The sequence below is a fragment of the Dendronephthya gigantea genome, unplaced genomic scaffold (genome assembly GCF_004324835.1).
Source record: "Dendronephthya gigantea isolate DGI-Jeju-01 unplaced genomic scaffold, DenGig_1.0 000153F, whole genome shotgun sequence".
Taxonomy (NCBI): Eukaryota; Metazoa; Cnidaria; class Anthozoa; order Malacalcyonacea; family Nephtheidae; genus Dendronephthya; species Dendronephthya gigantea.
In genome coordinates this window covers 400,674-425,917 of record NW_021163163.1, presented here as the reverse complement: position 1 = coordinate 425,917, position 25,244 = coordinate 400,674, and the positions used below count along the sequence as shown (strand labels likewise).

General features: G+C 36.0%; 3 protein-coding genes and 1 long non-coding RNA gene across 5 annotated transcripts; all 4 read right to left on the bottom strand.

The window, feature by feature from the left end:
• Window positions 1–186: 186 nt before the first annotated feature.
• On the bottom strand, window positions 187–6,950 carry LOC114537186 (ethanolamine-phosphate cytidylyltransferase-like). Its single transcript, XM_028558308.1, has 5 exons — window positions 6,772–6,950; window positions 6,600–6,663; window positions 3,249–4,061; window positions 2,112–2,254; window positions 187–796 (listed from the first exon to the last, which is right to left on the bottom strand). Exons 3-5 carry the CDS (start codon window positions 4,053–4,055, stop codon window positions 706–708), a joined length of 1,041 nt encoding a protein of 346 aa, XP_028414109.1. The 5' UTR covers window positions 4,056–4,061; window positions 6,600–6,663; window positions 6,772–6,950; the 3' UTR covers window positions 187–705.
• A 2,651-nt stretch (window positions 6,951–9,601) lies between these two features.
• LOC114537212 (serine protease inhibitor dipetalogastin-like) lies at window positions 9,602–16,521 on the bottom strand. 2 transcript variants are annotated; one of them, XM_028558347.1, is made up of 10 exons: window positions 16,386–16,521; window positions 16,223–16,279; window positions 13,726–13,800; window positions 12,863–13,042; window positions 12,303–12,446; window positions 11,554–11,733; window positions 11,042–11,185; window positions 10,734–10,889; window positions 10,098–10,245; window positions 9,602–9,816 (listed from the first exon to the last, which is right to left on the bottom strand). In XM_028558347.1, coding segments are annotated over exons 2-10 (1,041 nt in total). In that variant the 5' UTR covers window positions 16,236–16,279; window positions 16,386–16,521; the 3' UTR covers window positions 9,602–9,815. The 2 variants fall into 2 exon arrangements, with proteins under 2 accessions (XP_028414148.1, XP_028414149.1); XM_028558348.1 differs by lacking the exon at window positions 11,554–11,733.
• Window positions 16,522–20,369: 3,848 nt separating this feature from the next.
• LOC114537213 lies at window positions 20,370–21,447 on the bottom strand. The gene is made up of 3 exons (XR_003688564.1): window positions 21,377–21,447; window positions 20,729–20,876; window positions 20,370–20,448 (listed from the first exon to the last, which is right to left on the bottom strand). It is a non-coding gene; the product is annotated as an uncharacterized LOC114537213 (long non-coding RNA).
• A 2-nt stretch (window positions 21,448–21,449) lies between these two features.
• Window positions 21,450–22,662, bottom strand: LOC114537205 (four-domain proteases inhibitor-like; the record flags this gene model as incomplete). The annotated part of the gene is made up of 3 exons (XM_028558341.1): window positions 22,503–22,662; window positions 21,931–22,074; window positions 21,450–21,544 (listed from the first exon to the last, which is right to left on the bottom strand). Coding segments are annotated over exons 1-3 (357 nt in total), but the record flags the coding sequence as incomplete, so codon positions are not given.
• Between the last annotated feature and the right edge of the window lie 2,582 nt (window positions 22,663–25,244).

Sequence of the window (25,244 nt, the reverse complement as noted above, 5' to 3'; positions counted from 1 at the left end):
ATCGGCTTAGATCAGCGGGCTAAAATATATTTCAGCCCGGCAAATTTATCATTTTAGCCCGCAAAATATACCGCACCCCTACTCCGCCAAAGTTAATATAATTTGCATTTCTTTGAGCATAGGTCTTTTATTCTACCTCTTATTCATTTAGAAATATAGTGAACTGATATAGTAATACAATTCTGTCAGGACAGGATATTTTAAATGTGAAGACATGTTGTTTACATCACAAAAAAACCCACTGGTATTGTATAGCTACATACTATATGTAGTTCATTCGCTTTGATAAAACTCGCGTTTTCATATCAGAAGATACATAAATTTAATTTACAAGAATTTTCATATAAGGTACCTGGGTGTAGGTGCAATATTTTAAAGGATATAAATCTATAGAAACTAGTATTTGAATAAATTATGTGAAATATTAATATCAATGGTTATATAAAGACTAATTGCTTGATTGCACGAGAGTTGACGAGAGAGTTGTTTGCGTAGAAGCACGACACAAACTTAAGAAAAAAGAATTCTTAAACAAAATCACTCCGTCGTATAAGAGGTATAATTGTTGTTTAAGGAGATGAAATACTTCAACATGCATATTTCAATTTGACAGCACATGCAGCTTCTTGTAATGCCGTTTGCTCGGCAACTCTAGTTCGTGCTTTTATTAAAGGCTATATTGAATTAGACTAAGATCAATTTTCGTCAATTTGCGGTGTTTTGCAGTTGAATGTTCGGATTCATGCCGGAGAATTGACTTTCTGATTTCTTGGTGTTTCGAACGTAGTACATTCCTCTGCAAAGTCAAAGAAGAAAGTGTTAACTCGGCTTATAAAATAAAACTGTATCACACACAATTATCTATATGCTTGTGTGAAATTATATCACATTTAGTCTAATTAGCAAACTTTGAGTAGCAAAGTGACACTGGGTTAAGATATGGTTAAGACAACTTTATATAGCTTCAGCCCCGTTTACGATGGCTGATTTCCTTTGCCAAATTTCACGCCGGACAACTACATTCTCTAGGGGGAATGCATAATTTCATTACGGCAAAGAAGTTTAAAAAAAGATGCCACTCAAAAAATGGTGGCAACCTCGTCATCGTGAGAAAGCTAATTAATTCAATATATTTTTTTAACCATTTTGACCAAAAGAATGTCGGAAAAAACGGTCAAAAGGTGTGACACGGATTTTCATGACGTATTGTCGTGACCTTATGGGGTAAAATTCGTCGTCATATAAAAAAAACTCATCACATTTTGCGTAGGTAAAGAAATCGTATGGTTTACGACACCATAAATGATTGTGATTGACCAATTCTGTCAATACGTTCCAATATAACCAAGGGAGCGGTGAGGCAGTGCTTTCAAACAACTGGCCATTAAATGTCGTGTAAAAACTGCCAAAAATAGACAAAACACTTCTTGACGTTTCGACCTATATAAAGCCTGTTTTCCACTAGGCGGAATTTTGCTCGCGGAGCGGAATTTTTCTTTGTTTTTCTCACATTAGTTCTGCGTGAAAGCGCGCAGACAATTAAAAATTCCGCTCCGCGGGTAAATTTCCGCCTAGTGGAAAACAGGCTTAAGGGCATTCGTCAAAGAGGGTCTTTTCACCCAATCCAATTTTTTCGGATCCAATTCATTTGTTGACTTTCAAATTCCAATGACAGGGTGTATAAAAAGAGGCAATATTCTAAAATTCATATTGTTCTTAAGCACAATAGAATTTAGGCCTCTGGGACCGAGATTATACAATGGCTTGTCAGCCTTGTCTTTTCTGTTGAAAAACATTGGATATTCATGAATATTAGGTGTTGCCTTTTTTTATACATCCTGTATATCGGCAGCCAATTAACCAAAACCAACACAATATACTGCTTTATTCATACAGAGTACATCCCATACGTCAGAAGTTAATTGGATCTAATAAGCGGGTTCGTGTGTGAACAGGATATGCCAAGGGGAAGTGTTTATTGCTCTATTTTAAGCAGATGTTACCACTACACAGCACTTATTTTTGGATGTTTATATCTCCATATCAGAGAAATCTTTAAAAGCTTGACACTTGATATATATACCGCTAATTTACGGAGTGACTTCACTTACGCATGACTAACTATTCTCTGAATAATCATCTCAGTTGTTAGCTCACTGCCGCTGTCCACGGTGCGGTAAATATTCTTCTCTTTAGGGACCGCGTACGGATCATTAGGACAGTCCCAAACCTTGCCATGGCAAACATAGTCGACCTAAGCAAAACACAATTAAAATATATATCTCGGACAAAACCAAAAAACCTCGCGCTAAAACCAAAGCATTAGAATACAACTCGTGAATCAGAGGTCTTTGAAACGTGGCAAAGACTGTCCAGACTATGGCAACTGCGGTCAAAAATTTTTCTGCTTTTTGGGTTGTTTTCACTCAAAATACAGCCCACAAACATATTCAACTAATAAGCGATAATTAGGTCATACAGCGCCTCGCCCGTCAACATGCCGTAATGAATTAAATATCGAGCTTAACGATTCAATTTTTATATAGAAAGATAGAGGAGTTTTTTAGCTTTCCAACAATATCTTTTTTGTGCCGTAACAGCAAGAAATAACCAAACAATAGACCTTTTCAGCTTGTATGCAAACTAACAATTTCAAGTCACATGGTCTGAAATGGTTAAGTTTTATTGGCTATTCCATGGTCACAACATCTGCATTATTTAAATTGTATTTTTCTTATTAAACCGATAACCGCATTCTTTCACCGCTGGGAATTAAATAGACAATCCTATTGGCGGATACACGCATTTAGTCTCGAATAAATTCAGATTTGCTTCGTGTTGCCTTTAATCATACAGGCAAGTTTAATTTCGATAACTACTTAAAATAATGATAGAAATTATAGAATTGATCAAAAAGCGTCAACCAAGACAACCTACCAAATTAGTTGCTTTTACAAACTGCTTTTAAAAAGCAGGGGAGAGTTGTTCAAAGCTGGGAAAGCGCTAACTCTAAGTTAAATTTTATTAAACGGTTTTTGTTTAAGTCCTTCTGAACCACTGTTCCTTTTAAAAACCTTTACAAAATATGGCTTTTGTCGCTCCAGAAAATATTTATGGAAAATGATAAAAAAATTTTTAAACAAGCGATTGATGTAAAGATTTGCTTTAACCCAGGGTTAAGCTAACCGGCTTTTGAACAACCGGCCCCAGGTTGTTCCAATCCTCAAACGAACCTATCACACACCTACCTTGTGCTTTGAAATAATATCTTCAGTGACATCGAAAGCCACTCCTATAATGACTTGGTCTACGTAACGAATCGACAGTAAAGCCAGAGCCCTTTCATGAGCATTCGTTATTGGATATGTGCCGTAAACACGCTTTACTTCCTCGTCGCTTAGAACACCAACGATAAGGAAGCCATTCTCTTCAGATTTCTTGCACTTTTCCAAGTAACCAACTTGCCCAGAGTGCAGCAGATCAAAAACTCCTTGTGTATAAAGAATCGTATCGCCTTCTTTGGGGCGCGAATTTTCAGGAGTAAATTCTTTAATTTTCTGTTCGTAATACTCTTGGGGCATAATGTTGGATTTCTTTTTGCTGCCCTTTCTCGAAAACTCAGGCCCGAAGAAGTTCATGTCGGTTCCCAGGAGAATACGATCTATCAGGTCGGTCGTGGAAATTCCCTCGGTCCGTTTGCATTCTCGGAATCGATTCCTCTCCTTGCAATCCTGGTAGATGTCGTTGCCATTCGCGTCCCGCGCGATATCATCTCCGTGTACACAGAAATCGCAGTTGTAATCATCGAGGGTCTGGAGCACGTTGCCGTAAGGAATATTCTCTTGGACTTCATCAACCCACCTCACAGCAGAGATCATTCGTGCGCGCTCCACTTGATCCATGACAGGCTTGCCTTTGTTCTTTGTGATGTCAGCATCGCCGTGAACGCCAGCAATCATATAGTCACCCATGATTTTCGCTTGCCGGATGAAATTGGCATGACCAAAGTGAAAAACATCATAGCAGCCGTTTCCCCAAACACGCACAGGCTTCATGGTTCCCTGAAAGTATAAAAATGTGTAAATAGCCAAGCTTATGCCAGAAACAACTTTGTTTTACATAAACCACTGTAGACTTCTGTAGACTTATATATAAAGATGTATTTTTGCATTTTCTATCTCGGATGAATGGAATTTAATTCATTTAGTTTAGTCACACAACTAGACATCTTAAACAAGACTACATTGAAAATACTACTGACAATAGTTGCCTCAAATTTGTATTAAGAGTAAACAGATGTAGCTGGTTTTATTCTACTTTAATTTGTTACTTTTAACCAAACTTTCAAATACAAAACATGGTAAAGGTTAAGGTGAAAGTCAGGAGGTATTCTCTTCAATAGCAGTGATTACCCCAATTGGTTAATGGTCCCAAGCCTGTGTACACTCTGAAACACAATTATACATTATGTATCAGATTATATTTTAAAACAAAACTGCCTGGAAAATCAGGAAAATAATCTGGCGATTGCTATAGTACAAATGACTGCTGATGTGTATGAACTCTTTCAAACTAGGAACCTTTTCTTTATATATTCTTGTTATATTATATATTCTGCCATAGAAACAAGGAGTGGGAAGATCCTGAACTTTTATTGCATTGATGTTTAACAATGTTTATTTTTATGCAACTGTATTTTGTTTTTCATACTTAATTTTCATTCTTTATAAAAAACAATAGTGTATATAATTAGGCCGATTCAAGTAGAAAATTGTAAGTTACCTTAACAAAAGTGAGATTTACAATTAATAAAGTTAAAGTCATTATTATTACTATTATTATTATTATAAAATGAAAACATATAGACTGCCAAATATATACAATGAAAACACTAGTGCTCAGATCTGTAAGTGAAATATATAAGCTACTTTGGCATTACATAATTTACTTATACATATTCACAAAGAATGTTTTTCACATAAAATAACAAAAAAGAAATTCACTTGTATTTGCATAGTATCTGCAAGGTCTCATACAAAAGACACAAAAAACTCTTTCATCCTCATAGTTTTGATTTAATTGGTACTTTACATTATATAGTCATTATGGTGTTTATGTCTGCTATGCAATTATACTGTTTATACAGTCCTGTAGAGCATTACAAATAAGGTGAACAATGGAATATTCATAAGATTCGAAAACCAAAACCCTAAGCAGGATACACTAAAGCAAATAAAGGCTTTTGCTCGTCAGACGGTTTGCAACACCAATGTGTGATTACTCAGAAGGTTAAATTTAGTCACATTAGTCAGAAAGTAAAAAGCACTATCAAATCACAGAGTTGAGTATACTGAATATAGCATTTTGCCACACTGGTAATTATAAATTGCATCACATTTTAGAATATATTGATTTAGTGCTTACCAGCCATAAAAGGGCAAGACTGGGCAGTTGTTTTGCTTTCTAATGATGCCCTCCTAATTTATAACAGCAAAAATGCTCAAATAGCTTTAAAAAAACACTTAGTGACCCACCATCATTTGGTTATTTCTAGACTACAAAGATAAGGAAAAATATCTCCTCTCCTCTCATGGGAACTAAATTGTTGCGTTCAATATATAACAGATTATTTTAAAGTTAAATATCTTTATTCTTCGAGGTACCTTATAGATGATTTAACAGCGATGACAGCCATACAATAGATATTAATACACATCACTACACTGGTAAAATGAATTGCATTATATGTGGCATGAAAGGGCAGTTCTTTTGGTTTCTAATGATGCCCTTGTAACCATACCAAGACTTGAATTGATAAGATAAGTTTTCTATCATTAGAATTTCATAGATATTATACCATATATGAAATTTACCACACCATGCATTAGGTGTATTAACACAATATGATTATTTGAATGTGATTGTATTTTGAGAAGTAAATATGCCTGCTATGTAATGCCTTATTGTTTATTCCATTGATACCAGTTGATGTAAAAGGTGTGTCAAGTCTGCAAAGTGCATTTACTATGTTATGCAACCCATATGTAAAGTTGTGAACACTACTCAAATTTGCCAGTTCCGATATGAAATCTCTGATTCAAAAATAATATAAAACCAAAATGTTAAATACTCAACAAAGTCATATACCGTTTAATATAACTTGTAGAATTTCTCGATTTACACGACTTGAGAAAGCGATATTGATCTATAAGACTCCTTTCTAACTGGAAGACGACAAAATATTTCGTAATTCTTACAACGATTTCATACTACAAATATCTGTGTTAATAAGTAATTTAATATGGTAACGTGGCAAGAGATATTCTATCGTGTCGACTTTTGCGTCGCTTACTTATATCAAGTCCAAAAATGAATTTTGCTCTTTCTAAAATGTGGGTAAAAAAATATACATATGTACACAAACCAGTGTTCGGTTTACGTATCCAATTTTTTTATGTGAACATTAGCTTTCTCGTAGAGATTATATTCTCTCATATTAATCATAATGTTGTGATTGTGAAAATTAATACTCATTTTTTTCGAAACTATAAAAACTATAAGGCAAATAATCGTTGAGATAAAAACAAACTAATCCATACCTTTAATAGTTATATTATTCAAAGAACTATCCAGTAATTATGCAACTTCAAACGAGTGGTCCTCCTAAAAATCATTAAGCACAATCGTTAATGCTCAATAAAAACGTTGCGCTGTTAAAGTCCATAGAAGAACCTTGAAATAAGACGATAAGTGTACGATATAAAGTCATACCAAGGGAGTGTAAAAATTTAAATAATATCCTTGAACGAAGAACGCGATGAAAATATGATTCTAATATAAAAACAAACAAACAACGAAGCTCGTTTGTCGAAGCCACAGAGAGAAAGGAAGTACGATGCAGACGCTGAGTGAATATAGAATGCCAACTCTGCCTCGCAGGACTCCAAGCAGCATTTGTCAACAAATGTGTTTCCACATCGACGCAAAATGTTCCTTAATTTTCCTTCGCGTAGTTAACTTTCAGCACAGATTAGCTATATAGCTAGTCTGTGCTTTCACTATATAAAAGCCTGGTCACACGATCCAATTTTGTCGGATTCAATCGACCTTTTCGGTAATTACATTATCGTTTTAAATTCAGAACCACCTTAAATGAGATAGATTTCAAGTTTTACTCTCACAAGCTATGTGGAAAGATGCAAAACATCCTTCTATAACCTGTGCATGAAAAATAATTATTCATTTTGACTGATAATTATGCAAATAAGCCATAACGCGGGTACGAGGCTCGCGGTCTTGGCCTTTCAGGCCCGTTCTCGTGTTATGGCTTATTTCCACATTTATTAGTCAAAATAAAAAATCTTTCTCATGCATGTGTTGAAGAAGGATGTTTTGCATCTTCGCACGTGGCTCGTGAGAGTAAAACTTGAAAAACCATTTGCGAGTGGAGTGAACTAAAGTAAGACTCTGGATTTGCATAGAAATGTTCGCTAGCAAAATATTTGCATATTTTCTTTTGAAATGAGAACAGTCAAGCTGAACCTACCTAATTAAGTATTTAGTCCAAATTCAAAAGAAAACTATTCAAATATTTCGCTAACGAACTGTTTCTAACGTGGAAATCTACCCTTAACAAATGTAACAAACAAACATATCATGGCTTCACGTACACAAACTACAGTAGTAGACAAACAAACAAGCTAGTACACAAACTAGTAGGCTAGTACACACTGAACAAACAAGCTTGTACACAAATTAGCACACAAACAAACAAACTAGTACACAGGTACTGAACAAACAAACTAGTACACACTGAACAAACAAGCTTGTACACAAATTAGCACACAAACAAACAAACTAGTACACAGGTACTGAACAAACAAACTAGTACACACTGAACAGACAAGCTTGTACACAAACTAGCACACAAACAAACAAGCGTATAATTATCGTCTACCGATATCATATTATTTTTGTACTTTCGCAACACAAAAAACTAATTTTTCGACCTAACGAAATTTTTCGCTTGATTTTCTTTTCAATCGTGACCGGTGAAGGGACCGGTCCGCTACAGTCGAACCTCACAATTACAAAAAACGAGCGAAAATTTTCATTTGGTCTTATTTGGGTTGACTGACCCAGCCTTATACCGCAGAACATACAGAGTTTGACCTTGCATTAATTATGCGTTCCTAGCGGCCATGTTGTTAGCCAGTGCGCTAAAGAGAGGCCCTATCCCCCCCGAACATTATAAATAGCCATCGCTATATAAATAAACAGATCGCTCCCACTTCTATACTCTTCTATACTCTTCTAAAGGATAAGAACTAACAAAATCTGGTTTTGAGAAAAAAATTGAGCAACGTTTTTGTCAAAAATACGATTTCTCCAGATAGTTCTGTCTCGGCTGTTTATATTCCATACAAGTATGGTGTTCAAGCCGCTGCCATATGCATGCTTTCCCGGGGGGAGAAGGCCTCTCTTGAGCGCACTGGCTAAGCCAGGAGTACGCAAAATTAATGGCAGTCAAACCTCTGTATGCTCTGTGCTCATACCATGAAATGATCTTTATATATTAGCTGATGCAACCTTTTTAACAGTTATGTTTTCCAAATTGCTTTACGTCCAACTATGCTTGCGTACTTTGGACCTTTGGTCACATATGGCTGGTTTTCTTTAACACAATTCTTTACATAATTCGTCGTAATTTACATATCGTAGTTCGTTGTATTTCGAAATCCAACATAAGAAAAGTGAATTACAACGAATAACGACACGTGAATTATGACAAATTATGACGAATTAGGTTATATGAAAACCAGCCTTTTCGTCTCACTAATGGTATTAAAGATCAGTATATTATTGAAGTCATTCGTTGGTAATTGTGCTACGGTGATAATTACCTAATTCCCACTGGGTCTCCATGGCACTAAACAAATATACAGGGTTAGTAAAAAAAACTGACACCTTTGAAATTCAAATTAGCCGCGAACTTATGGCTGGAATTTGACAATTTCCTGGTTAATTAATGCGAAAGTGTTTAAACCAATTCAACGTGGCGCGTGTGCTAGAAAAACGATTTGATAAAACTGTTCTTTTTCATTTACAGAGCTTAGAATGCATTTTAACTCCCAAAGGGAACAAACTTTATGTTTTAGGTTGATTAATGATTCACTTATCTGATATGCTTCGTATACCCATGAGATATTTTAGGCAACTTCCGTCACGTAACTATTTGAATGTCTGTGGTCATATTGGTGTTTGCCCGTCGGGAAATTAAAAAAAATCATCTTTGGGGGGATTACCACTTGCAGAGATATAGGTCTCTGCAAGAAATATAGGTCTATAGGTCTCAGAGACATATTGGAAAGGGCGTGGTTCGCCTGTGGTCTAAACATAACTCTCTAATTTACGAAATCGTAAATCCCCAGTTACTAACCCTCTTTTAATTCGCGTACACACGTTTCATTGCGCTTTATTATTATAAAATATGCTTGTGCTTTTGTTGCAAATGCAGAGCCGTATATATAGGCTTGGTGAAAATTGACCACGTTCACCTTCATTAAATAAGTATTAAGACAATAAATACTCAGTACTCAGACATTTATTTGCAAAACACATAATACAATTGCATGACCAGCCAACACAGTTGAACTATATAAGACATTCTCACAGCAATATTTGCCAGATTGATAGATATCTACTGGTAAACACTTCAAACAAAGTATATCAAAATACACATTAATTAATAAACTAATCTTATGACATCAGACAGCATCTCTTCGTTCTCTTTCTCTGTTCTGTATTATTGGCAGCCTATGAAACAACGAGTAACGTATTATTTTTCGACAGATTCTTACGAAAGGTCACAGGTTTAAACCAAGAATCGGGGATTCCGTTTGTTTGAATTCGCTTGTGCGAAAAATGTTTATTGTGAATCAGGCCTGAAGACTATAGTACTTAATGAAAATTGCATATTTATCCGAAATTGTTGAGCATTCGAAAAAAGTGGAAGTGCATGCAGGACAATCACTGGCTCAATAATTATATACCACTACAAAAATCTCTGAAAGTCATAAATTAAAGGGATAACTTACTATTTACACTCTCCATGATGCGCCAATCTAATTTTCCCGTCACTTTCACATTGAGCTCGTTTAAAGGTGCAAGGGTTTGAGTAAGTCTTGCCATCTGTACCACATTGAGGATTGTATTCCTCGGTGCAAATCGCTGAACACTTTGGTTCTACAAAGAAATGAGAGTATTTTAGCGTTTTAACCTCGTTCACGATCACACGATGTCGTAACGAAGCCTGCCGCAGAGGGCTTCGTCCTGTTTCGTTCTCATTTTTCTTCGCCCTTGAATTTACTTTTAATTCTTCTAAAAATTGTTATCACAATGTCAGCTAGTATCCTCGAACGACATTAGCCATGTCAAAGCGAATTTTACCCCCAAAAAGTGATGATAGCATGATTGCTTTTGTTAAAATAAAAAGGTCTGGGAATGAAGATGCCGTAAAACAACTTAAACTGATGTCGTGATCGTGTGAATCCGGTATATAGTGTAAACAGTGCGGTCTTAACCATACCCTGCATGGCTCTTACTTTTGTGATGAAATTAAACTCTTTAACAAGACGCCCACTCGGCGTTTACCGAACTAAACTCTATGCAGCATCTATAGTAAAACGTGTTAAACATTCAGTCAACTGAAATGACCAGTTTTAGCAACTTACTGCAAGCTCCTATGTGAACAATCTTGATTTCTTGGTCAAACTGACAAGCAGTCTCTTTCAATATGCAAAAATTGGGATATGTATTGCCATCTGATCCACATACTGGAGGAAGCATTATTTTGGGACAAGCAACGGCACACGTCTTTGGTTTAGTTTCTAAGGAGGAAGATTAAGCGATCAAATTAAAATGAATCTTGGGATATCATATTACATGACATCATACTGTCCATGCAGAGGATTGTTTGGAATACCGTTTGGAAAAACAGAATATATAGGAGAAACTGAAATTTGAGTTGTAATGTACATACTACACTCTCCACGATGATCCAGTCTCACTTTTCCATCACTCTCACACAAGGCGATTTTCAATTGACACGGGTTACCATATGTTTTACCATCTGTACCACATTGAGGGTTGTATTCCTTTGTGCATGCAGTTTGGCACTTTGGTCCTACAGTAAATACAGGTTTATAACTCAGCATTTTTTGTTACAGAATGTCTTCCAAGATAACGTATAATGTTTTGATGCAAATTAACTAGTTCCGTCTGTCTGACATCCATGTTTTCGGACTTCAATCAATCCTTGTCAACAACGTGAAGTACTACTAAACACAAATTATTCCTCTTATGACTTAGTTCATTTTCCCGCCTAAATAATTACTTCCAGAGAGCAATGGATAATTGAGGATCCCACGGTATTGATACTGTATCACAGTACATCCATGATACTCACGTATAAGTGCCATACCCTGTACAAGTACCTAGTTAAACACTGTGCAGTGATGTAGTTTTAAAACGTGTGTAGTTTTAGCTTTTTACTGCAAGATCCTTTGTGAGCAATCTTGATTTCTTGTCCAAGCTGACAAGCAGTCTGTTTCAATATGCAGGCAGAAGGATATGTATTGCCATCTGATCCACGTACTTGTTGAACCCGTAGTCCGGTTACTCTGGTACAATAAAAGACGCACTGCGTCTTATCTTGCTCGGCTTCTAAGATGTCTGATCGAGCGATGAAATTAATTTCAAAATATCATGTCATATTTAATAGCAATGGAATGAGGTTGAACACGAGGTGATGAATCATCGAGCCGTAGTGTGTCGTTCAAACGTTAAATGCGGAGTCCATTAGTGGGCGAGGATTGATGGCAAATATCTCCACACCGAAGATACACATCTACTGGCTAAGCGGTTTCCTCTGGCTGACTTACAGGGTCAAAAGCTACGCTGGGGCATGCAATGGGGGAACCTCCCCAAATACCTCCCCAAATTTGTTGCCTGCGCCCTTAGTTGCCCCGCCCAACACAAAATTTAATGTTACGTAAGTAGACACTATATTGTTTTACGTCTTTTGGGACAAGGAACAGCACACGTCTCATCTTGCTCAGGTCCTGTGATTTCTGATGAATTGAGCGATGAAATCAATTTTGAAATGTCATATCATATTTAGCAATTATTGAATAAGGTCAAACTACATACTCGAGGAGAGAAGTATTCTGGGGAAGGAAACGGCACTAATTAAAATAACTGAATATATAGGAGATACTAAATTTGAGGAGTAATGTACATACTACACTCTCCATGATGATCCAGTCTCACTTTTCCATCACTCTCACACAAGGCGATTTTCAATTGACATGGGTTACCATATGTTTTACCATCTGTACCACATTGAGGGTTGTATTCCTTTGTGCATGCAGTTTGGCACTTTGGTCCTATAGTAAATACAGGTTTATAACTCAGCATTTTTTGTTACAGAATGTCTTCCAAGATAACGTATCATGTTTTGATACAAATTAACTAGTTCCGTCTGGCTGACATCCATGTTTTCGGACTTTAGTCAATCCTTGTCAACAACGTGAAGTACTACTACTAAACACAAATTATTCCTCTTATGATTTAGTTCATTTTCCCGCCGAAATAATTACTTCCAGAAAGCAATGGATAATTGAGGATCCCAGGGTATTGATACTGGCTATATTCGAAGAATAAAGCCATGGTTTTCGTTTTGTTAAATTCATTATGCTATCATGCTATCACAGTACATGCAAGTGCCATACCCTGTACAAGTACCTAGTTAAATACTGTGCAGCGATGTAGTTTTAAAACGTGTGTAGTTTTAGCTTCTTACTGCAAGATCCTCTGTGAGCAATCTTGATTTCTTGTCCGAGCTGACAAGCAGTCTGTTTCAATATGCAGGCAGAAGGATATGTATTGCCATCTGATCCACGTACTTGTTGAACCCGTAGTCCGGTTACTTTGGTACAATAAAAGACACACCGCGTCTTATCTTGCTCGGCTTCTAAGATTTCTGATCGAGCGATGAAATTAATTTCAAAATATTATGTCAGATTTAACAGCAATGGAATGAGGTTGAACACGAGGTGATGAATTATCGAGCCGTACTGCCGTAGTGTGTCGTTCAAACGTTAAATGCGGAGTCCATTAATGGGCGAGGATTGATGGCAAATATCTCCACACCAAAGATACACATCTACTAGCTAAGCGGTTCCTCTGACTTACAGGGTCAAAAGCTACGGTGGGGCAAATGCATGTTTATCAGAAAGTAACTGTTCAGTTATTATCGAGTTTATAATGGTCATGCGACAGGATGTCTAATCAGGTCCAATATTAAGAACTTACTGACTTCGATTGTTCGGTCTGTACGGTAAAATATCAAACCGAGGTCGTGCCGTATTGACCGAGCGATAGCGAGGTCAATACGGCACGACCGAGGTTTGATATTTTACCGTACAGACCGAACAATCGAAGTCAGTAAGTTATTTATTATATGACTTAATTTGTGAAAACCATAAACACGAATAATAATTCATTTCGAATTGCTGTTGTTTTTCCCGAGGGCAATAAAAATTGAACGTATTGCCCGTGGGCATTATGGGAAAATCCCGCCTCGCCAGCAGCCAATCAAATTGCAGGATTTACAAAAACAAACACTAGTCATATAATAAGGTTTATTATTAGTTGATATCATACCTCTGTTTTTGGCGTGTACGGAACTTGATACAATGATCAAGTGAACTGTCATCAGTGCAACAAAGGAACACAAATCTAAGGTTAAGATTAAAACCATCATCGTTAATTTAACTATATCACATCACTGACATCAGATTAAATCGGGCAGGGAGGGAGTGATGGGTACACATAGTGACTTCAGGAAGAGTAGTTTAACTGCGGCCAGGTAAAGTACGAAAAACGCCGTATTCCAAGGTATTCACGTGTGAATACTGGTTGGAATAAAACACATATTGCAAGCGTATTCCGACGTGGAATATTAGTGTGAATACGGCATCGTATTCTTAAGTATTCTAAGTGTGAATATGCTGTGAATATGCGCGTATTCCGACCAATATTCACACTTGGAATATCTCACTTCTCGCTTAATCCGTGTTTCCACAAGATATTTTGAAACAACTTTATTTTGAATGCTCAAAAAGTAGAAGAAGTGGAATTTTATAAATTTTAGCGAAAAATAAATATGGGTCAGTCAAGAAGAGAATCAAGAACGCCAAGGGCTTATAATGTCAACGAGTATTTGTATGCAACGATTCCCACGAAGATAATGCGCAAAAAAATGAGATTGCATCATTGGCGAGATGCACACGGTACATTATGTTACTTGTTCACCAGTTAATAAGATGATAACGAATATTAACCATATTACAAGGATTTATTTTTTATTGTCCAAATTTTGATCCCAAATTCCCAACCGGCAAATACCGTTTGTGCGTATAAAGGGACCTCTTCGGTGAGTGACTGAATATTGTGTAGTTGAGTGCAATAGCTGGCCTGTAGACTATACCCTATGGCCTAATGACCATGTGGTGAGTTCTCTACATTTCTTTCACGAATTACCTTATAAAGCATATGATAAAAAGTTATTGGGTTATGCGTTGACAGTCCGTGTGAATGTTTAAGCATTTATTGCCCTTCAAGCTTATCTATGAACAAAAATATCATTATGAACAAACATGATCTTCAGGTTGCCATATTAATTTGCATAGCATATATGCCATGATAAGATTATTTGAGATTTTGTACAGTTCTTAACAGTATAACAGATCATGTACATGTGATGTTTTACAACATTTATACATCTATTATTGCTGTAATTAATTGCAAATTATCTAAATCATCAAAAATTGGTTGCATACAGTCTGCCATTAACTTCTAAGCTGTTATGATTTTCAATCCTTGGGCAGCGGTCATTAGTAGGACCGCATGGTTGCGAACCTCTGTATAGTTTCTGAGTTTCACTACATATGTACCGCCGATATATTTCTTTCTGTCTGCATCTTATTTTGTGCAACAAACTGAGCATAGTTAAAACATTTCCAACTGAAGTTTGTAACCTTGTAGGTGAGTTACAATTTTTTATATCAGCATTTTCGCGCCGCTATTTCCTAGCGCCAAAAATGTCACCAAAATGACGGTAAGGAAATTTCTATAAGGAAATTTCCTTTGAAGCAAAACTGTTCATGTTACATTGCTATCTTTAGAGAACAACGAGAGATAAGCCACATAAAATTCACACTGGGCTTTATGCTGTATTTTTATACACATATGGGACTTGAATGTTAATCTTATAACATAGGAGCGTACAGGAGTTAATCATTCAATACAAGGGTATATTCGAGCGGATTAAAGGCTAATTTCCACTCCGGAAAACGAGCAGCGGATCGGATCGGAACGAAAGATAATCCGTGCGTGCGCCGTCTGTTGAAATTTTTGGCTTATATTGTTCCGAAAGCGTCCGAGACCGGATAAAAAAAGTTCAAATAATTTTAACTTTTTTTTATCCGATCCGAAATCACTTCATGGATCGGACCAGCTCGGAAAAAAATCCGATCCGATCCGCTGCTCGTTTTCCGGAGTGGAAATTAGCCTTAACAATGTATGGCAAGGCCAAGGCATTGCAAAGGAGGAAAAATCCGATCAAAACTTGCCATTGAAAATCAGAAAATATAGGTCCTGGTCATCTGTTTATAAGTTTATTGGCGAGCAAAGACACTAAATAAAGTCTCGATAATGTAATGTATATCGTCAATAGCTGACACTATATATAGCAGGCGATTGCGGAATCACAACAAGGCTATATATGTATATTTGGCACTATATAGACAAATTAGCGGCAAATTTTTACAGTGAATGATTTCTCGCTTATTCTATACTTATTCAACAGCACTTAATAATATGACCAAGTGTGAATATCCTACCTCAAAAAATATTCACACAATATTCGAACATGTTGTAGGTGAGAATATGGGGTGTGTTTTATTTACAGGTATTCACGTCGGAATACCCCTAATATTCCGAGGATATTCACAGTGAATATGTGTGAATACGTGTGAATACTATAACCATATTCGAACTCATATTCACACGTATTCACCTGTGAATACTCGGCTTTTCATTCAGTACTCCAGGTAAATATATGAAAAGTAACTCATTGAATATAATCATCACATATTACCTTGTAGTTTCATGATTGTTTTTTATTACAATTCCTCCTAACAACAAATTCGATAGCCTGAAAATAGTAAATATTATAATAAAATCGTAATAATGCAGATAAGAAAAAAATACTAGTATATGCATAATTATAGTGAAATGTGAAATGAAAAAGTTCATCTTACCTGGTTTTAAGTTTCCCTTATCTCACTCCAAGAACAGGACCATGAAAATGAGCAAGATTGATGAAATGGCGTGGCTCAAGTATCGACTTCCACACACTTTTCTGAGCGATGATGTGTGTTTAATTAACTAGAGGGGAACTGTTAAGACGTATATATATAGGTTTAGGTTATTATTATGGAGAGATGTTTTGTCGGAAGAGCTTTATAATAATTTCCTGTTATGTGAGTTGATCAACCAAGAATCTGAATACAATTTTAGCTGTTAGAATGATAAGATATTTTATGAAATTTGAATAATTTTGGGTACACTTTCTGATTTAAAATTTCGCTTAAGTCCCTGGTACATACATTCAGGAAAACAGGCAACTTCTACACCTTGTTTTCACACTGATTTTGGTTTAAATTGCTATATTCTCACGTGTTGCATATATAACTGTAGATTACCCCTGAGGTACACATAGGCATTAGAATAAATTGTGTTTAGATCATGGTATCTTGTATAATCAATTATGTAGAGTTGTCGTAGATTAACAACACGTACTATGTGTATAGAGTATAGTCTCAGTTATTAGGCATTTGGTAATATAGCCACGCCGAGCTCAAAAATTAAAATAGTTGAGAATTTGTAGACATATATATATATATATATATATATATATATATATATATATATATATATATATATATATATATATATATATATATATATATACCCATATGTATGATACTTAGTTAACTAAAGTTCTTCTCTTCACTCGAAGCTGAAGACAGCTTATTCTAGGTGAGGAGGATTGTTACGAAATGCGCATATATAATGTAATTTAGTAGAAGGTCAATATAGATGAGGAAATTACTTGGGGAACAAACATATCACATAAAATGACGCGTGTAAAGTAAATATTATTATGACCCTTCGGAATCACAAGATTGCTTTTCCTGTCATAAAGTGACAGCCCATGGGATTTCCTCCGAAACAATAGTATGTCGTACAAAGTACAAGTGTCACGACTCAAGAACATAAGTTCTAGGCGGATACTAGTTTGTGTCAATCATTTCTTTGTTATATTTTGCTCGGTTAAGCACTTGAAGCCTTATAAAAGCTTAATTCGATGAAATTATAAGTGAAAAAGATACGGCTCACAAAGTAATAAGTTGATAATTATATTTTAAGTTAATGATAAATATTTTAAGTTGTGAACAAGTTCTAACAGTGATCGATTAAGTAGAAGGCCAACTTGACTAGTGCGTCACCGCCATTAAGTAAACAAAGTATGAGAGCTGGACCGAGCTTCTAACGCCAACCCACTCTTGCAACCTACAACGCTGATTGGATAGAGGGAATCACATAACCTTGCACAAGGCGTCTTCAAGATCCCCTCAAATTTCATTATAAAAGAAGGCGCACAGCAACAGAACCCCCAGTGGACTAAACACGAGAGTGGACTAAACACGAGAGTGGACTAAACACGAGAGCGGACTAAACACGAGAGTGGACTAAACACGAGAGTGGACTAACCCTCAGTGGACTAAAGTCAGTACACTAGCAGAGCATGGGCGTACGAGCCCAACTTCGTTTGGGGGGAAAAAAAAATCGCCCGAATTTTTTAATTATACAATGTGCCCGAATGATCACTTTTACCAGATTTGTAACAATAGATTTGGCTAAGCGGCGGATGTGCTTTTAGGAAAGTGTAACAAAAATAGCGAAATAGTATACAAATGTTATATATATTACAAAATTTGGTTTTAAAAATTTTTGCCATGTAATTTAGCTTCCAGTTTGCCCGAAGTTTCGGCTAAACTTTGCCCGAATTTCTTGATTTTCGAAATTTTTTTGGGGGGGGGCAAACCCCCCCTGCCCCCCTGTCTCGTACGCCTATGTAGCGGAGTAAAAAGCATATGAAACGTTGGAGAAGCTCAACCTTACAAAACCAACGACCAAAGACAGGGACAGCAACGACGAATATTTGAAGAAGAGAAGAGAAGAACGGAGAAAGAAGAGAACATTGGTGAACTTTAGTCAAACCTTGTAAAGATCTCCTACCTCGCGTAAATAGAAATAAAGTTACATAACAGCAGTGTTAATACAGTGCAAATTTTCTTAAAAATCTCAATACAATTCTACTTTTAAGAGATTTACCATTTTGTGTTTATCACACTCTACATATGTCTTCTTATACCTTAAAAAAAATGCTTTTCTAAAAAGTAGAATTGCATACACGGCTTTCGACATCTTTCTCTGGCTACAACAAAGACTTTTCTAGAGATTACATCACAGGCATCTAAATAAGTGGGTTTTATTGAAGTTCAATTCGACTGACTTTGCAAAAAAATTCAATACTGAGTGTGCTTTGTTTCACTTCAATTCAGCGCTATGATGTCAGAGACGTTATAGTATTATAGTTATAAAGTCGCATGCAAGTGATCGCATATAAGAGATCGAACCAAATGCAAAGACTCTAACTTATTAATTAAAGTACCTATGCAACGAAAATTTGCCATTTATTTGATTATTGCATTAATAGAATACTTTTAATACTAATAATACTTTTATTCAGTGAATACTTTTCGCTGAATACCCGACCAATGTTAAACAATAACAAAATCAGTTCATTCCATACGTCAGAAGCGCATTGGATCCGACAAAGTTGAATCATGTGAACGGAAAACTTAAAATGACTGAACAATTTATTTTGTAGAATTTAGTTAACGTTGTTCTTTTTCAAGATTTGTAAGATTTCCAAATAGGCCAACACGACTAATGACATGACATTGCGTAATGAGTTTTTAAAAAATCAGTTGTCTTGAAGAACAATTACACAACATATCCTCTAACAATTACTCCTGTAAACAGTGCATGCATGTGTGAATTCATAACTGGTTAAACGGCTGAGGGTGTATGCAGTCGTGAGGGTGTGTACACAAACTTTGCTAGCGGTTTGGTGTTTGCCGTAAACGTCAAACTAAAGGTCTCTATATAGAATACAAGATGTGCTGCGAAATAAAAAAGAAACGGCAGTTTGGCGTGCTGAAAACAAACTTTTGAGAACACGCTTAGCGAAAGGGTCAAGGTCAACTTTACATATTTATAAAATTCCAATTTTTGGTATGATTTCGAAAATGCTGTGATCTTCATCTTCTATGATCCAATGTGATTATGTGATCCTCGTTCCCAGGCTTCGGTTGCGAGATTGCCGATTGCCGTAATTTATTTTATTTCATCACAAATTATGCGATTTTATCACAAGTTTTGCGAACTTATGGCTGGGATTTGCCAATTCCCTGGTTGATTAATGCGAAAGTGTTTAAACCAATTCAACGTGGCACGTGTCTAGAAAAACGATTTGATAAAACTGTTCTTTTTCATTTACAGAGCTTAGAATGAATTTTAACTCCCAAAGGGAACAAACTTTATGTTTTAGGTTGATTAATGATTCACTTATCTGATATGCTTCGTATACCCATGAGATATTTTAGGCAACTTCCGTCACGTAACTATTTGAATGTCTGTGGTCATATTGGTGTTTGCCCGTCGGGAAATTAAAAAAAATCATCTTTGGGGGGATTACCACTTGCAGAGATATAGGTCTCTGCAAGAAATATAGGTCTATAGGTCTCAGAGACATATTGGAAAGGACGTGGTTCGCCTGTGGTCTAAACATAACTCTCTAATTTACGAAATCGTAAATCTCCAGTTACTAACCCTCTTTTAATTCGCGTACACACGTTTCATTGCGCTTTATTATTATAAAATATGCTTGTGCTTTTGTTGCAAATGTATATTATATAGAGCCGTAAGCTTGATGAAAATTGACCCCCTTCATTAAAAAAGTATTAAGACAATGAATACTTAGTACTCAGACATTTATTTGCAAAACACAAAATACAATTGACCAGCCAACATAATAGAACTATATAGGACATTCTCACGGCAATATTTGCCAGATTGATATCTACTGGTAAACACTTGAAACAAAGTATATCAAACTACACATTAATTAATAAACTAATCTTATGACATCAGACAGCATCTCTTCGTTCTCTATTCTGTATTATTGGCAGCCTATGAAACAATGAGTAACGTATTATTTTCCGACAGATTCTTACGAAAGGTCACAGGTTTAAACCAAGAATCGGGGATTCCGTTTGTTTGAATTCGCGTGTGCGCAAAATGCTTTGTGTGAATCACGCTTAAAAGCCCATAGTACTTAATGAAAATAGCATATTTATCCGAAATTGTTGAGCATTCGAAAAAAGTGGAAGTGCATGCAGGACAATCACTGGCTCAGTAAGTATACAACTACAAAAATCTCTGAAAGTCATAAATTAAAGGGATAACTTACTATTTACACTCTCCATGATGCGCCAATCTAATTTTCCCGTCACTTTCACATTGAGCTTGTTTAAAAGTACAAGGGTTTGAGTATGTCTTGCTATCTGTACCACATTGAGGATTGTATTCCTCGGTGCAAATCGCTGAACACTTTGGTTCTACAAAGAAATGAGAGTATTTTAGCGTTTTAACCTCGTTCACGATCACACGATGTCGTAACGAAGCCTGCCGCAGAGGGCTTCGTCCTGTCTCGTTCTCATTTCTCTTCGCCCTTGAATTTACTTTTAATTTTTCTAATAATTGTTACCACAATGTCAGCTAATATCCTGGAACGACATCAAAATTAGCCATGTCAAAGCGAATTTTACCCCCAAAAAGTGATAATAGCATGATTGCTTTTGTTAAAATAAAAAGCTCTGGGGATGGAGATGCCGTAAAACAACTTAAACTGATGTCGTGATCGTGTGAATCCAGTATATAGTGTAAACAGTGTCTCACCTATACCCATGGCTCTTACTTTTGTGATGAAATTAAACTCTTTAACAGGACGCACACTCGTCACTTAACAGGACGTTAACCTAACTAAACTGTATGCAGCATTTAGAGTTAAACGTGTTAAACATTCAGTCAACTGAAATGACCAGTTTTAGCAACTTACTGCAAGCTCCAATGTAAACAATTTTGATTTCTTGGTCAAACTGACAAGCAGTCTCTTTCAATATGCAAAAATTGGGATATGTTTTGCCATCTGATCCACATACTGGAGGAAGTCGTCTTTTGGGGCAAGGAACAGCACACGTCTCATCTTGCTCAGGTCCTGTGATTTCTGATTAATTGAGCGATGAAATTAATTTTGAAATGTCATATCATATTTGACAATTGTTGAATGAAGTCAAACTACATACTGGAGGGAGAAGTATTCTGGGGAAAGAAACGGCACTGATTGGAATAACTGAATATACAGGGTGTCTAAAAAAACGCAACCACTTAAATATGCAAGACATTAATACAGCTCTAAAGCACAATAGATAAAAGCAACTCTGGGAATTGAAAATGACTCTTAATCCTTCATTTAAAAATGCTGAAAAGTCATTCTAGCTGAACTGTGATGCAAACCCGAACAATATTAATATTCTTGCATATTTAACTGGTTGCGTTTTTTTTGAGACACCCTGTATAGGAGAAACTAAATTTGAGCAGAAATGTACATACTACACTCTCCATGATGAGCCAGTCTCACTTTTCCATCACTTTCACACAAGGCGATTTTCAATTGACATGGGTTACCATATGTTTTACCATTTGTACCACATTGAGGGTTGTATTCCAGTGTGCATTTAGTTTGGCACTTTGGTTCTACATTAAATACAGGTTTATAACTCAGCATTTTTTGTAACAGAATGTCTTCCAAGATAACGTATCATGTTTTGATACAAATTAACTAGTTCCGTCTGGCTGACATCCATGTTTTCGGACTTTAGTCAATCCTTGTCAACAACGTGAAGTACTACTAAACACAAATTATTCCTCTTATGATTTAGTTCATTTTCCCCTCTAAATAATTACTTCCAGAAAGAAATGAATAATTGAGGATCCAAGGGTATTGATACTGACTATATTCAAAGAATAAAGCCACGGTTTTCGTTTTTTTAAATTCATTATGCTATCATGCTATCACAGTGCATGCATGATACTCACGTATAAGAGCCATACCCTGTACAAGTACCTAGTTAAACACTGTGCAGCGATGTAGTTTTAAAACGTGTGTAGTTTTAGCTTCTTACTGCAAGATCCTTTGTGAGCAATCTTGATTTTCTGTCCGAACTGACAAGCAGTCTGTCTCAATATGCAGGCATTAGGATATGTATTGCCATCTGATCCACATACTGGTTGAAGCCGCATTATGGGACAAGGAAAGGCACACTGCCTCTTATCTTGCTCGGCTTCTAAGATTTCTGATCGAGCGATGAAATTAATTTCAAAATATTATGTCATATTTAACAGCAATTGAATGAGGTTGAACACGAGGTGGTAAATTATCGAGTCGTATTTTGTCGTTCAAACGTTAAATGTCCATTATAGTGGGCGAGGATTGATAGCGAATATCTCTACACCGAAGATACACTTTCAATCATACATAAGCTAGTATACTAGCTAAGCTGACTTACAGGGTCAAAAGCTACGGTGGGGCAATTGAGGACGACACTCCCCCAATTTTGTTGTCTGCCCCTTAGTTCCCATCCTCCCCCCGACAAAAATTTAGTGTTATACGTAAGTAGACACTATAGTTTTATGAGATGTTCGCTTCACTTATATAATACCTTGCCCCCCAAAACACTTCCTACACCCCCAATTGCCCCCACAGTCGTTTCTATCACTGGTTACAATAGGAATTGAACCACCGTTACAGAACACAGTTTTGTAAGTCTTGCATGTTTATCAGAAAGTAACTGTTCAGTTATTGTCGAGTTTATAATGGTCATGCATGTGACAGGATGTCTAATCAGGTCCAATATAAGACTATGTAAGTAATGGCAAATCAAATTCATTATTAATTACGGTTTATTATTAGTTGATATCATACCTCTGTTTTTGGCGTGTACGGAACTTGATATAATGATCAAGTGAACTGCCATCAGTGCAACAAAGAAAGACAAATCTAGGGATAAGATTGAAAACCATCATCGTTAATTTAACTATCACATCACTGACATCAGATTCAATCGGGCAGGGAGGGAGTGATGGGAACACATAGTGACTTCAGGAAGAGTAGTTTAACTGCGGCCAGGTAAAGTACTCCAGGTAGAGATATGAAAGTTATCTCAATGAATATACCATGAGTATAATCATCACATATTACCTTGTAGTTTCATGATTATTTTTTATTACAATTCGTCCTAACAACAAATTCGGTAGCCTGAAAATAGTAAATATAATAATAAAATTGTAATAATGCAGATAAGAAAAAAAATACTAGTATATGTATATTGTGAAATGTGAAATGAGAAATTCATCTTACCTGGTTTTAAGTTTCCTTTATCTCACTCCAAGAACAAGACCATGCAAGATGAGCAAGATTGATGAAATGAGCTTCTTTAAATAGTATCGTTTTCGGGCGTGGCTCAAGTATCAACCTCCACACACTTTGCTGAATCATGATGTGTGTTTAGCTAGAGAGGAAATGCCAAACCCTTAATAATCAAGAGGCGACTTAGGACAACCCTCGTGTCACAAGACCTAGAAATGGCTTCTGAGTATGTAGGAAAAACCCAGTGATTTGATTCTCGCTCGTAAGCCTGACCAAAGTCGTATTCATTTCCATAAAATACGAGAGTTGCAGTATATATAGAAAAAGTTCTGCATAGCGTATATAGCCTTAAAAATATGCAATAACACTTCTATTTTGTAGCTCATTTGAATTGCTGTATTATTCATTTACAGATTATATTGGTTTATGAAAGTGGGCAACTGATTTAGCAGTGTTATATACAGTGCAATTTTTCTTAAAAATCTCAATACAATTCTACTTTTAAGAGATTTACCATTTTGTGTCTATCACACTCTACATACTGCATGTTTTCTTATACCTTAAAAAACGCTTTTCTAAAAAGTAGAATTGCATATATACATGTGCACGGCTTTAGATATCTTTCTCTGGCTACAACAAAGACTTTTCTAGAGATTACATCACATGCAGGAATCTAAATAAGTGGGTTTTATAGAAGTTCAATTCGACTGACTTTGCAAAAAAATTCAATACTGAGTGTGCTTTGTTTCACTTCAATTCAGCGCTATGATGCCAGAGACGTTATAGTATTATAGTTATAAAGTCGCAAGTGATCGCTTATAAGTGATCAAACCAAATGCAAAGACTCTAACTCATTAATTAAAGTACCTATGCAACGAAAATTTGCCATTCAAGTGACTGAATACTCGACCAGTGTTTAATAATAACAAATCAATTCATTCCATACGTCAAAAGCACATTGGATCCTACAAAGTTGGAACATGTGAACGGAAAACTTGACTGAATAATTTCTTTTGTAGAATTTAGCTAACGTTGTTCTTTCTCAAGATATTGTAAGATTTCCAAATAGGCTAACACGACTAATGGCATCACATTGCATAATGAGGTTTTAAAATATCAGTTGTCTTGAAGAACAATTACACAACATATCCTCTAACAATTACTCTTGTAAACAGTGCATGCATGTGTGAATTCATGACTGGTTAAGGGCGTAAACCTTGTTTTTAGTTTTATCAAGTTGAAATATTATTTTCCATTTAAACTTATTATACGGTGTGATGTCATTAGTTGTGTTAATTGGAGATGTTACAAAGTTCATTATCTTCAGAAAGAAGAAAGCACAAAAGAAGTTTTTCATGCTTTCTTTACATTGCAACCATAAAAATCACGGGTGAAATGAAATTGGAAAACACGTTTTAATAATTTGAATTATTATATGTCAGGTAGTTTCATATTAGTTCCGTCTATTTTCTTTGAAGAGTTAGTGCTGACACACTCT